At 41.6% G+C, this 14,394-nt stretch overlaps 1 protein-coding gene across 2 annotated transcripts; it reads right to left on the bottom strand.

Annotated features, from left to right (window-relative positions):
* Nucleotides 1-251: 251 nt before the first annotated feature.
* On the bottom strand, nucleotides 252-13,797 carry camkk1b (calcium/calmodulin-dependent protein kinase kinase 1, alpha b). Of its 2 annotated transcripts, XM_074640539.1 has the most exons (17): nucleotides 13,562-13,797; nucleotides 9,051-9,343; nucleotides 8,914-8,961; nucleotides 8,774-8,827; nucleotides 8,637-8,688; nucleotides 8,129-8,238; nucleotides 7,636-7,672; nucleotides 7,532-7,553; nucleotides 7,333-7,421; nucleotides 6,680-6,879; nucleotides 6,453-6,506; nucleotides 6,097-6,170; nucleotides 4,971-5,058; nucleotides 4,743-4,871; nucleotides 3,604-3,707; nucleotides 1,563-1,613; nucleotides 252-1,280 (listed from the first exon to the last, which is right to left on the bottom strand). In XM_074640539.1, the coding sequence occupies exons 2-17, from the start codon at nucleotides 9,297-9,299 to the stop codon at nucleotides 1,178-1,180; spliced, it is 1,464 nt and encodes a 487-aa protein (XP_074496640.1). In that variant the 5' UTR covers nucleotides 9,300-9,343; nucleotides 13,562-13,797; the 3' UTR covers nucleotides 252-1,177. The 2 variants fall into 2 exon arrangements, with proteins under 2 accessions (XP_074496640.1, XP_074496641.1); XM_074640540.1 differs by lacking the exon at nucleotides 1,563-1,613.
* Between the last annotated feature and the right edge of the window lie 597 nt (nucleotides 13,798-14,394).

Below are 14,394 nucleotides of genomic sequence, written 5' to 3'. Positions count from 1 at the left end.
TTTAAGGAATTTCTAAATGGTATTATGGCTGATATTGTAAATGTCTCCTAGAAATAAAAAGACTGAAAGACTTGCTGAATGGGGAACTAACACAGAGGCAAACCAAGGACAAAACCAAGAGAAATCAATGCACTCGTGGTTACACGGTTGACCTCTAGTGTTTCACATTCAACACAACACCACTGCTGTGGTGCTGTATGTGAGAGAGGCCGCATTTACACAAAAACAGCTTTTTCTGTAATCGTTCAAAGTCATTGTTTAAAATTCTAACATTTATTATCTTCATAACACAATTATTGTCTTCAACAGCTGTAGGAAAATGTAAAAATATCTTCTTTCTGGAGCATATTTACATTTTTAACAACAATCCAAAAATCACCATCAGCTGGGCCATCTGTAAACAAGCAGAGTGGGCAGAATAGAATCTAATCTGATTGGTGAATATTTGATGTATTTAATGCACTATCCAGCTTCATAATATTCAATATAGCATAATTATTAGTTTTATGCACTAAAGTGAAAACAAATTTAAGCATGTAAGCACAGCAAGCATGAAGCCAAATTAAGAGAGAATTAGGACAGAAATAAACATTCAAAACAAGTGACTTTCTGCACTTTCCCTCTTCTTTTTTAATCCGTGTTCATGTGTCAGTTTAATCATCTTAATCTCAGATCTTTTACTTAAGTAAAAGTACAAATACCACAGTCTAAAAATACTCCATTACAAGTAAAAGTCCTGAATTCAGAAGGCTATTAAGTAAAAGTATGCAGCAAAATGTACTGAAAGTATCAAAAGTAAAAGTAGTCATTATGCAGAACGTGTTGTATTATTATTAATATTAGTAACAGTTATTATAGGAATATTATATTATTCTCTTTTAATCACTAACAAAAACATTTTAATGTTGCAGTTCTTCGTCAATTTAGATACTTTATATACTACTGGTTAGATTAGTAGTACAGTATACTGCATCATATCATAAAAGCACATCATATGTTTTTATGTAAAAAGTACTAGTAGCTAAAGTTATCAAATAAATATAATGCAGTAAAAAGTACAACATATCTCTCTGAGATGTAGTAGAGTAGAAATACTAAGTGGCAGATAATGGAAATACTCAAGTAAAGTACAAGTACATCAAAACTGTACTTAACTACAATACTGGAGTAAATGTACTTAGTTACATTCCACCACTGAATCTGTGTTACTCTCTGTAAATGCTTCGTCTTCATACAAGTCCTCCAACTCTCCGTCTCTGCTGCCCTCGTTGCTGATCTTCCTGTGGGGCGACAAATACTCCATCATGTTGTTGAAGGTGCTAGGTGAGATTGCAGATGATGAGGAGGAGGAGGAGGAGGAGAAGGAAGACGGGGAAGGGTAACAGTTGACTAAAATGTCATGTCCTCCACAGATCAGCTCATCACTTGTGTGTCCATTTATTTTAGGTACAGCTCGTTGTTGAGAGCTTCGTCTCCCTTAAATCCTCTTAAAAGGTTGAACAAACAACTGATGGGCTGTGCCGTGTACGAGGCGTTCAAGCTCAACCTTTCATCAAATTTACCTCAAGGAAGGATGAAGCTGAAGCGAAGACCTCAATAAGCCAAAAGAGCCACTGCAAGAAGGAGATGTAATGTAAGAGGCCAGGATGTATACTCTGGTAGTTTGCAGCACAGTTAATGATGAACAGATTTGACTGTAGCAGGACGGTAGCAGTTTAAAGGCATGGTCAGACATTTTGGAAAATAAATGGATTCTCTTTTTAGCCGAGAGTTAGATGAGGAGATTGATACCAGTCATGTCTGTACAGTAAATAGGAAGCTACAGCCGCTTAGTTTAGCTTAGCATAAAGACTGGAAACAAAGGGAATGTGCTACAGTAGCTTCACTCCAAGTCCACTTACAGTCCTCACCCCTCTAGAGCTCACTGATTAACACGCAACAAGTTGTTGTTTTTACACTTAGTTTTTTTGTATGAAATGATTAAATAAGATATAACATGTTAATTAGTGAGCTTTAGAGGTGCTAACAGGCAGATTGTGCTATCTTTGGACAGAGCCAGGCTAGCGGTTTATCCCCCCATTTACAGTATTTGTGCTAAGCTAACTGGCTGCTGACTGTAGCTTCACTTTGAAACATAGACTGTATAAAATATGGATGTAGTCTCCGTGACGTCACCCATAGGTTTGTGATGCTCAGAGTGGATGGCTCTGACTGTGCCATCTTGGCAGTGACGACACAGCCGAACTCACGGCTAATTCAATAATGGGCAAAGAGATGTATTGTGGGTGGAGCGGAGGCGGGACCGGGTGACGCAGCAGAGCGGACAGCTAGCAGCCTGGTACGTCAGCCACCTGTCACTCAAAGTGGCAACGCCCTCATTATGCCTAACTTTAAGCCTTAATATAATTCAAACGGGTGAGTTATATAAAAACGGTTGTCATGGACGGGGAAATTAGCTGTAGAGACCAAACAGGGTTTTTGTACCAGGCTGTAAACATGTTTATTTCTGCCGTGAAGTCGGCCATTTTAACATGAGGTTCTATAGGAATTGGGGATAGGGCCTCCAGTGGCCATTTGAAGAACTGCAGTTTTTGGCATTTGCGCTTTGGCTTAATTTCTCAGCACCGGGGTTGCCGCTTGTATCGAAAGAAAAGATATGAGAGTGATATCAATCTCCTCATCTGACTCTAAGCATGCACGTGAATCAGCACATTTCCCAAAGTGTCAACTCATTTCACTTTGAGCATTTCAAATTTTAGACTTTAATGATGGCGCCTCCATCAGGAACATTTATTATAGCACCCCCATGTGGATGATGATTGACACCCAAAGTGTTCAATAATAAATGCATAAATAAAATATTATGATATGAATAAGGCATAAAAGTGTAATGTTACAATACATCATCCCTCCAAGAAGACCAAAAGAAAACACTTTGATCTTCTTCTTTATAAGCCAACTGCAGAGCCAAGCTACGCCTTTCAAATATGTCTCTGTTATTATTCAGCTGGTCAAATATGGTTTCAAGTTTTGTCCATCACACCTGCTGTTTGAGATTCACATCTCACGTGATCTCTAAAGATCTCCCATGTGTGGGAGCCTGCAGTGCTGTAGTAGTACTGCTGCTGCTGGTGTTAGTGCAAGTGTTGAGGAGGATACAGCTACAGCTCCACATCTCTTCACGTGGAGGTGTAATTAACTGTGCCAGCGCCCCCCCCCCCCCGCAGACAGGACTGGCTTCTTAATGGAAAACAAAAGCAGCGCAGCCATTGCTGCTTCCATTTAGCTCATCAGGAGAGGACAAATGCTTTTATCTGCTGAGTGTGCTGCTGAGTGTGCTGCTGATCTCAGGACCAGAACACAACAAATACAGTATAAGAGCCAGAAGCTATTCAAAGATTCATATTCTACATATGATGGTTGACCTAATATACTTAATATGTGAGAGACATGCTGCACGTGTAAAAGGATGTAACTGACTGATCTATTTTTATCCGAGCATCTGCTGGCTGCTTTGTTTTGTTTGAGGCCTAATCCCAGCTATCGCAGAGCTGGCAGTTTGGCAGAGCGGAGCAGGCAGGATTTGCAGAGTAGGCTACTTACGTAAGAAGACCTCCAGGGGCAGACATGGACCTCTCGGCCCGTCTGCCCAGACACTCAAAGGGATTACTGAACGACCGCTTCCTCAGCATGGACTTCACCAGAATCTGCAGTGGAGTATCAATCAGAGAGAGGATCAATGAAAATACTAAACATTTTCATATCGTCAGTGAAGTCTCCACCCAACAAAGTACACACGTTTAAATGTCAAATTTGTATTTTGTTTTTATAGAAATCCCATTAACTTCAAAAGGAAACTGTAAATCATTGAGGAGTTACTCTTCATGGCTATAAAACCATCAAATATTGTTGAATCATCTCCCCTTCACCTATACTGTCATATAAATATTGATATTTCACAACTTTAAAGGTAATATGATCAACTAAATGGCTTTTTGTGTCTTCCCATGTCTGTTATTGCAACCGTATCTTGAGATTTGATTGCAAGAGTTTTGTAAATGGCTGAGAAGTGAAGACCACTATCAGAGATGTATTTAGGAAATGAAGTCTTTAAAACTACAAATGAAATGAGATTTTAAAGAGGACCAATTGTGCTTATTTTCAGGTGCATACTTATATTTTGAGTTTTTACTAGAACATGTTTACATTCTTTAATGTTCAAAAAACACTTTATTTTTTCTCCTACTGGCTTTCTCCTCTCTCTGAAACGCTCTGTTTACGCCCCCCCCCCCCCAAAAAAAAGCCCAGTCTGCTCTGATTGGTCAGCTGGACCACTGTTGTGATTGGTCAACCAAACCAAACTCTGGAGGTTGGGCCAAAAGCTTGTATTATGCTAATGTGTTACTTGGTGACATCACCACGTTACAGAAGAAAAGGCGGGACTTCAAGCAAAGCATTTCAGGCAGTTCAGGAGCAGAGTTTCTGTGGGGGGGAGGAACTCCCTTTGACGTGGACTTTGGGCTTTGTAACTTTGCAGACCTTTAACATGCACAAACAACGATATAACACACTAAAGGAAAGGGGAGAAGCACAAAAACGTAATAGGTCCCCTTTAAGAAAAGGTCTACAAGAAATCAGCTGAAATAAATGTAAATATTTCAATTGAAATACTTCAGCCAGCAGCCAGTGGTGCTCATGATAGTGTTAAATAGTGAGCAGAGAGTGAGCGATGTGCGACTCACCACAGTGGAAAGGCTGGGGATGAGTTTGACGCTGTTCTGCACCTCCTCCTCAGTGACCTCCACCGCCGTGCAGTGCTCCTCCTCCAGAGGAAGAGGATTGGAGCCATTCTCTGTCACCCACGCGTGGAGCTGGACCAACACAACACCATCATTATGAAAAAGTAACACAACTTGATAATGAACATTCAGTCTTTTACATAATATCAATCAGATTTGGTAACCGGTCACCTTAATTTCAGGGATGGTGATTCTTGTTTCTGGGTTTTTATCCAGCATCCTCTCAATAAGCTCCTTCAGTTTGTCGCTTATCAATGGACTGTGAAAAAAAAGCTACATTATTTTACAGATAAATATGTTTTTGAAAGTGGCTCCTGTTACAACCCCAGCTCAGGGGGAAGCAACATGGAGGAGGGTCAACATGGACAAACCAGATTTTAAGTTTATTAAGTAAAATAAAAAACAAAGAGTTGTGGAGAGACTGCTGCCTGATAGAGAAGAGGAGGGAGAGAGAGAGAGAGAGAGAGAGAGAGAGAGAGAGAGAGAGAGAGAGAGAGAAAGTGTGAGGGAGGTGGAGGTGGAGGAAGGGCATTTAGTAGCTGGATCAGGTGTCACTGATTGGATAGGAAGAGTTAGTTAATTGGGAGCTTCCTGAATGAAAGAAAGGAAGCCAGGTACACGAACCCTAGAAATGACATAACCTTCCCTGTTTCCCTCCTGACACATGACGAAGAGGAACAATGTGGAATGAAAAGTTCAATAAGCTTTTTTCATACACTTGTCAAACACACGTGTAACTAATAATATTAATAGTTGCAGCATTGCATGGCAATCATTTCTGGAGTGGAGCTATTGTTAATATTATCAATTCCAGCTGTGCTCTACCTGCTCTGACAGCTGTGAGGAAGGCCTGTGAGTCCGACGCATCTGGGACCCATCAAGAAGCTAGACTGCTCTGATGCTAACATCAACAGGAGGGACATTCGGGGGACAACTGTCTTCATTTTGATAATATGTAAAAGATGTTACAGTGGCTATCATCATAGGACATAGAACAGACATTTAAAACAAAACCAGTCAATAGAGAATAGAAACTGCAGATGTTTGCTATCTCTCTCTTCACTAACACATTATTTGCTTCTTTAATCACTTTTTTCTCTCTCCAGTTAAGAAAAAGGTTTTTAAAAGCTAAAGAATGTTCACATCTACTGTAACACCTTTACAAAGTGGGATTGCAGTAGTTGTCCCTGGCTGCCCTCTGAGCTAACACTTCCTCTACAGCTACATTTAGGCTATCCTATTACACAACAAGCCAGATAGCTAATCTGCTATCGAAATATTCTCAACATTTTCTTACATCTTTGGAAACTCCACGGGTTTGTTCTTGATCTTGTTGTGCAGAGAGATGATGTATTCATCATAAAAAGGGCACTGGAACAGGACAAACAAGGACATGATTAAAGGGGACATGTGAAAAACTCACTTTTCCAGTGCTTGTGAACATACATTTGGGTATCTGGAGTGTCTACCAACCCACAAACTGTGAAAGAAGACAACCCAGTCAGTGTTTTGGACATTAAAGCAGGTAAACATGTTCTAGTAGAAACACAAAATACAAGTATGAACCTGAAAATGAGTTGATATGTCCCCTTTAAAATGTTCAAATCAAATGTTTGACTGGCTTTTTATTCTACATGCTGTGAGCCGTCTTACCTTCCCAATGACAAAACAGTAGAGTGTGACTCCCATCGCCCACACGTCTAGTGCCTGGTAAACAAACACAGTCATCACTGAAAAGCTCTCGGTAGGCGGTTGCACATCATTTCTTCATCATTTCTCACACGGTTAAACACAGTCTGATATGATGAGTCACATCCAACACATATTGGATTCAGTGTTGTCTGTTTTCCAGTTGGCCAACAGAAGACGTTTTGTCTCACCTTCCCGCTGAAGCTCTGCTCGTGTTCGGTCATCATCTCGGGCGCCATGAAGGCCGGCGTTCCCGCCGTGCTCGACAGGAGGGCGTCCTTCCCCTCAAACTCGTTACTCACGCCAAAGTCTGCGATCTTGACGTGACCGTCGTCCCCTAGCAGCAGGTTGGAGGGTTTGATGTCCCTGTGGATGATCTTGTGGTAGTGCACTGGACAATGTAGAGAATTCAGAGCAGTGCTGATCAGCTCGATAGTCATTTTACAACAGCTACAAGGTGGTTTTCTTGTGTAAGCCATATGTCATTGCAATTTAAATGACAAGCAGCTTTCTTTTCAATAAAATACTAAATACCAGTGATAATGAATCATCCTTCTTTGTCTTGAGGCTAAAATATGTGCAATATGTCTTGAAAGGTAGCTATAAAAAGCAGTCACTAAGCCACCTACTGTTAACGTTACAATTTTTCAACTCATTTTAATTTTAGATTTTGAATGAAATAACTTATGTGAGGTTATTAATCCCTTTTAGTGTAGAGGAAGAGGTTACTTTCAGCTTGTTTAAGGCACCAAAGTTGGGGATTTTCAGATGAGTTTTCTAAAGTTCAAAGGTTATGAGATGTTTTGACTCTCTATTTGATATCAATAATTAAATCCAAACTTACAGTATTCTATTCCCAGGACGACGTCTCGGAAGTAAAAGCGAGCCTGCTCCTCTTTGAAAGGGTCCTCTGTAGGCACCTCCATCACCGGGCTGACCAGCATGAGTGGAGGAGGACAAAGGAATGAAGGAAAAAGGCAAATATGTATATTATATCTTATGGGACAATTTAAATGCCAGAACATAAATGCACAAGTACATACCCCTTTGTCATCAAATCGAAGGCTTGAGGACAAATAACCAGAATTTAATGACTTTAAATTGACACCTAAATGCAGTTAGTGTGACCCAGATGAAGGAGTCCTACCCATATGAAGTCCATCTTCATCAGGATCATCAAGCACCTGCAAAACATGATCAAATCAGTGGTCTCATATTCTGCACTGTTTTACACAAATATATGAAGTCTAGTCAGTAAGTTGTACTAAGAATAAACATTATAGTACTTTGTGGGTTTTATAAGGCCCTACATCACCCATGATACACCTGCACAGGTGACCTCACTTCTTTTGGCTGCAGGTAGTCCACATAGTCTGGTAACAACATGTAATTCCCGTAAAGCGTCACCACCTTCAACCTGAGCAGAGGCCTGATTAGCTACAGTAATTAAAAACACCTGTTGGGGTATGCAAGAGCTAAATTAGTTTTCTATCCACATCTCTTTGTTTTGGTTTCTCTGATGTGTTTTCTGAACAGGTTCCTCCCTACATCACCTGCGTCCAACCCCTATAGCTCTTCTCCTACAGAAGAAATGTACAATCCCAACATGCGTTCATGCTAGATAAACATAATAAACTGACCTCCACTAGTTTAACAACATTATGATGGTGCAGTTTCTTCAGGATGGCGATCTCCTTGTACACTCTCTCCAGAGGAAACACAGAGTTTGATCCCTGAGGAGGCGGGCGGCCTGAAATCACAGACAAAGACACATCACCACCAACGCCTCAGGAATGACGAGAACTCATTAGACATTTAAAGGTGCAGTCTGGCATTTAGCGGAATCTAGTGGTGAGGCTGCATATTGCAACTAACAAGCGTGAAGGACGACTACGGTGGCCAACACAGAGACGCGAGTGGCCCTCTCTAGAGGTACTGTAGGAACATGACAGCCGGCTCCGTGGAGAGGACCCGCTCTGTAGATATTAACGGCTCACTCTAAGCTAACAGAAACACAATTCTTATTTTCAGGTGATAATACACTAAAGAAAACATAGTTATTATTATATTCCATTTCTGCCAATAGATCCCCCTGAATGCTACACACTGTTCCTTTAACTGTTATTAGAGATGGAGGTTTTCACTCACGCAAGAATCCACACTGCTTCATCAGCCTCTTCTTTGAAACAACTTTCATTGCCTAAAGAAATGAGATAAAGCAAATTATTATCATGACAAACTAGCAAGTAAACACTTAAATGCACAATTCCTAAGCTTTAACTTACGTAGTACTGCTCTGAGTCTTCATTATAAGCTAATTTTACCACTCCGTATGAACCCTATAGGGTGACAGAATAACAAACGTAAGTCATCGCTTCACCATGCTCATTGGATGACTATACTGTATGTACAGCGCCGCTATCACCTTTCCAATCTCTTTCTTCAATTTATACTGGTTGAGCATGACACAATCCTGCAGAAAATAAGAGAGTCAATATATCATTAATAGCATGTTGCATTTAGTCAAACATCCATCTCTGAGTATCATTTCAGTGTCCTCACATCAGCATCTGTGATGGACACCCGTTTGGTCTCGATGGTTGGCTGTCGGGCCATGCGGCTCCCTCTTTCCTGCAGAGACATCTTTCTGTCGGAGACTTTGGTGGGCCTCGGAGCACCGGATCTGTAGCCATTAGGCGGGGTTATGTGGTTGGCGGCCACGTTTATGGCCGCCACCAAGTCGGCCAGCTCGCCGTGGTGCTCGGGGTCGGCGCTCATGGTGGTTAGTCCTCGTTCACTCCCAGATGGCATATCAGAGCTGGCATGGTGAAGTCACCAGAGGAGGCATCACTGCACTGAAAGGTGGAGAGACACACACTGCTGAGTAAAGAAGGATCGTACAGGTCTGCAGAGGTGTGGTTCACTAAACTGACTTTCAATTTGTCACATTTGTCATGTCGAAACTTAGTCAAAACTAATAAACGTGTGGTGTTGTATTGTCGGAAGTGCTTCTGGCATACTCCAGAATCTCAAGCCTTGGAGTCACCTAACTGCAACCTTTTAAATACTTCATACTTCTGGGTCTGATGGTCTGACACCAGCGTGCAGATGCAGGGATTTTTAGCAGCTGACTCTCATATCTTGAGAGATGCAATAACTCTCTCAAACAAGTTTCAACTCTCTTCACAGCTTCATATCTTACTGCATGAATGAATCATTGGCTGGTTGCACAATCTAAAAATGTCTGGTATGCTTAAAGGGAAACTCCATCCAACTCTACACATCACAGTCTGTCCAGGTCTTAGGGAGGGGGTGGGGGTACTTCATGTGAAAAGAGTAGAAAGACTTTTGTGACTCCAGAGGGAGCTGTGCAAAGTCTGATAAGCTGCCTCAAGTGATGTCACTTGAGTCAACGTCATTTGGGGCTGAAGACCACAAGTTTTGAAATGAAATCAATCTGTGGTGGGGGTGGGGGGTGAAGTTAGAGAGAGGTGTGCTTACCAGACCTCTGTGCCCGCTCCAGATCTCTACTTGAGGCTGGCGAATCAAGGCTACATTAGCAGCTACATTAGCAGCTATTAGCGTAATGCACCCGAATCTCCAACTGAACTATTGTTGGTTGAGTTGTATTGTGGGTAATGTAGGCAGCAGGTCTATACCATAGACCGTATATAAAGATGGACGCTATGACAGCTCCGCAAAAGTGAAGCCGCAACATCTGGCTCGCCCCCTGGTGGCTGGCTGCAGTATAGCTCATGAATCCTGCCCCCTCCATGTTAGTGGATGGGACATGGACCAAACTAAAAAGAAGACGACAAATACATTTTTCCCAAAGATGGTTTCTATTATTTTAGGTAGTTCTTATCACGCTGATGTACTGTATGTTCAAGTGTTATTTTTTCTGACAAGTTTGGTTTTAATTAGTTATATGAGGCTATATAAAGGGGGGTGAGACGTCACAATTGTCAGCCGTGAGTCTCTCTCACTGACAAGCTGTGGGCATGCCCGGCATCGGCTCGTGATCGGCTGGTGATTGGCCCAGGCGGATACTGCGGCTCAACCGCCCAATTACTAGACTCTGACTCCAAATGACGTCAAAATCTCCAGATGGCTTCTCCCGTATCAGGATATTTTGGCTTCACTTTTGACTCTCTCTCCCATGGAAGTTGAGATGCGTCGTCCATCTTTATATACAGTCTCTGGTCTTTATGAGGAAGAAGAATGGAAGGAAAAAGACGATATTTCTGGTTCTGCTGCATCAATTTTGCTCATCTTTTACAGTCGCCCATTGTGAGTCTGATAATGCTAAAGGAGTGCAATGCTAAATGGGTGGAGTACTCCTTTAAGAAAGTAGTTGGCAGTAATGAAAAGTATAATTTTTTTGTTTTAGTTAATGGGCCAAAACAAGCAAATCAACTAGTTGTATAGTCCTTTAACATTCTAGAAGAATTACTGATTAGACCTCTAGTTAGGCTGCAGATTCCCCCGGTGCAACAAGGGAGATGTCATTCAAGCACAATGTTTGTACACACCTACACATTTCTAACAACAGGTCTAAACAGGCAACATAAGTGACACCTGTCTAGGGCTTTGACCTTTCACCCATAAATTAAAACTACCAAACTAACCTCAGAAATATAGTCAATACATTGTTTTACCACCTAAGTAAACTGGAAAAAAAAGTTCAGAAACTTGTGTTTGGTGGATTATTTCTCTGTTGTTACAATGCTAATGGTCATTGTATTTTACATCGTTGAAAAGCCTGTTTATTTACCGTCACAATGATGTCCAACTTGTAAGGATCATGTATTTGTGGGATGAGCAGCACAGCTGATTATATGGGGAGCGCCCAAGAAAACTTGCCAAAATGCTCTGCCAATGGTAAACAGTGTATTCTCATAAGGCTGCTAGGAAGCCTGCAATGACTGCCCTTCACCGTCAGGCCCGTTGGCGCTGGTGTCGACAACACAGACAATGGAATCTGAACATGTGGGGGAATGTCATGTTCAGTGATGAGTCCAGGTTCTGTCTGCCAAAGTTGGATGGCAGGGTCAAAGTATGGAGACGACGTGGAGAACGCTATGCTGATTGTTGCACCGATGGAGTAACAGCTTTTGGTGGGGGCAGTGTCCTGGTGTGGGGCAGCATCTCCCTCACTGGCAAAACAAGGCTTGTCATCATTGAAGGCCATCTCAATGCAGAGAGATATCGGGATGAGATTCTGCAGCCAGTGGCGATCCCATATCTCCACAATCTGGGACCTAACTTCATCCTCCAAGATGACAACGCTCGCCCCCACAGAGCCAGGGTTATCACAGACTACCTCCACAATGTGGGAGTAGAGAGAATGGAACGGCCTGCCAAGAGTCCACACCTCAACCCAATTCAACACTTGTGGGATCAGCTTGGGCGTGCTGTACGTGTTAGAGTGACCAACACAACCACGCTGGCTGACCTGCAACGAATCCTGGTTGAGGAATGGAACGCCATCCCACAGCAACGTGTGACCAGGTTGGTGACCAGCATGAGGAGGAGGTGCCAGGCTGTTGTGGCTGCGTATGGATCTTCCACCGCTACTGAGGCTCCTGACAGTGTATTAAATGAATAAAGTGTAAAATTGCCAATATGTCTTGTTTGTTCCTTGTTACTGATAGAGAGTTCAATCATCCAATCCACCAAACAACTCAAAACAAGAGTCAACACCAACAGGAGAATACACTGATTACCATTGACGGAGCATTTTGGCAAATTTTTCTTGGGCGCTACCCACATAATCAGCTGTGCTGCTCATCCCACTAATGCATGATCCTTACAGTTGGACATCATTGTGAAGGTAAATAAACAGGCTTTCCAACGATGTAAAATACAATGACCATTAGCATTGGAACAACAGAGAAATAATCCACCAAACACAAGTTTCCGAACTTTTTTTCCCCAGTATATATCTTGTCTCATTTACTACCAACATACAAACTTAATCTAAGAACTCCCTATACTCTAACTATATTCTAACTACTCGAACTATACTCAAACTACTCTAATTATACTCAAACTATATTCTAACTATACTCTAACTATATTCTAACTATACTCTAACTATACTCTTACTACTCTAACTATATTCTAACTATACTCTAAACAACATTGAACACGTTGTATTGAATGAATAAGAGACTTCTCAGTGGACCTTTTTCACAGCACATTGCAGGAAAACCACAGGTGTTACTAATAACATTAAAGGTGCTAAATGCAAGATTGAGAGCATTTCTATTGCCTCCGCACGGCTCTCCACATGGCGACAGCTAAGCCGGCTCGCAGCTAACGGTGCTAACAGCGCTAAAAGTGAAAACAATGGCAACAGTGAGCCAGTGTGAACAAAACCACGACCCTGGAACTGCCTCACCAAATGGAAAATACAGTCGTCATGTAAATAATTAGCAACACCGGTGCTTTTCCTGCTATATCAAGTAAAAAGATCTGCCGTTGGCTATATAAATATCAGACTTTTTGACTAAGTCATTCGTATGACCATCATTAATATTCATCATAATAAACATATTTTATATTCCCGCAGTGTTTGAGCCTCCTGGCAAACTGCAGCTTGAAAACTGTCTGTTCTCTTGCCCAGAGTTTTGTTTAACAGATAACACAAACCTTAAAACATTAAAGGTAATATTAGAAATAAAGACACAGGAAATGAGAAATCTCAGTTTGTGGCAACAGACAAGCAGCAGATAAGAGCCCGCTCACTGCTGCCTGAAATACAGTACGGAGAACTGAAAAGCTTCTTACGTAACCAGGTAGAAAGCTTTAACAGGTAAGTCATTCATGATACTTACACAATAAACAAGACTGGTATAGTATGTGCACGTATTCTTTTAAAGAAAATATGCCTTTGCAACATGTAAAGTTATACAACCTTTAATTAGAAATAATAAACTACAGCTACTGACACGCAGCAAAGGCCTAAAACTCACCTGAATCCCCTCTAACACTAACGGTGGCTCTAATAAAATACTGTGGAAGATCAAATATAATATAATAATATGAGGTAAATGATTAGCTTTACTCACACAGTGGAGGCGTCTGGTGTTGATGGCTGTTGTTGAGGTTAATCTGCATGTTGCTCTCAGGACGGGAAACTCCTCAGTGTCTCAGTGCAGGACTTTCACTGCTGAGCAGCAGCGCTCGTCTTTAAAAGGATTAACTGAGGCTACATATAGCTGAGGCAGTTATTCTGAGGCTCACACACACACACACACACACACACACACACACACACACACACACACACACACACACACACACACACACACACACACACACAGGACAGAGCAGGACATCAGGAGGTACACATGACCAAAGGATAACCCCACAGTGGTAGTGACAGGATGACAATAACACACATTAACATACCTTTTTTAATAAAATACATATACCAATATTAATGTTTCCTTCTAATTTAAAGGCTGCATATCATACAAATTCTCATTTTCAGTGCTTGTGCTCATACATGTGGGTGTCTGGAGTGCCTACCAACCCACAAACTGTGAAACAAGACAATCCAGTCAGTTTGTTGATCAGAAAATATGTGATTGAACAAGTTGTTCAGATTAAACTCCCCTTCCTATGGCTTTCAAACTAGGTGCACCATATATTTCTCTCCAGCCAATCAGAGCAGACGAGGCATTTTCAGGAGGGAGCCTTAAAGAGACAGGCGCTAACGGAGCGTTTCAGACAGATGATGAATACAAGTATATTCAGACAGACAGTAAGAATAATTAAAGCATGTCAACATGTTCTAGTGGAAACCCAAAATACAAGTGTGAACCTGAAAAATGAGCATAATAGGTCCCCTTTAATGACTATACTGTATTTCATACACACACACACACACACACACACA

Source organism: Sebastes fasciatus, chromosome 7 (assembly GCF_043250625.1).
Source record: "Sebastes fasciatus isolate fSebFas1 chromosome 7, fSebFas1.pri, whole genome shotgun sequence".
NCBI classification, from domain to species: Eukaryota; Metazoa; Chordata; class Actinopteri; order Perciformes; family Sebastidae; genus Sebastes; species Sebastes fasciatus.
The sequence above is the reverse complement of the archived record's forward strand: the minus strand, read 5'-3'. Positions and strand labels throughout refer to the sequence as shown.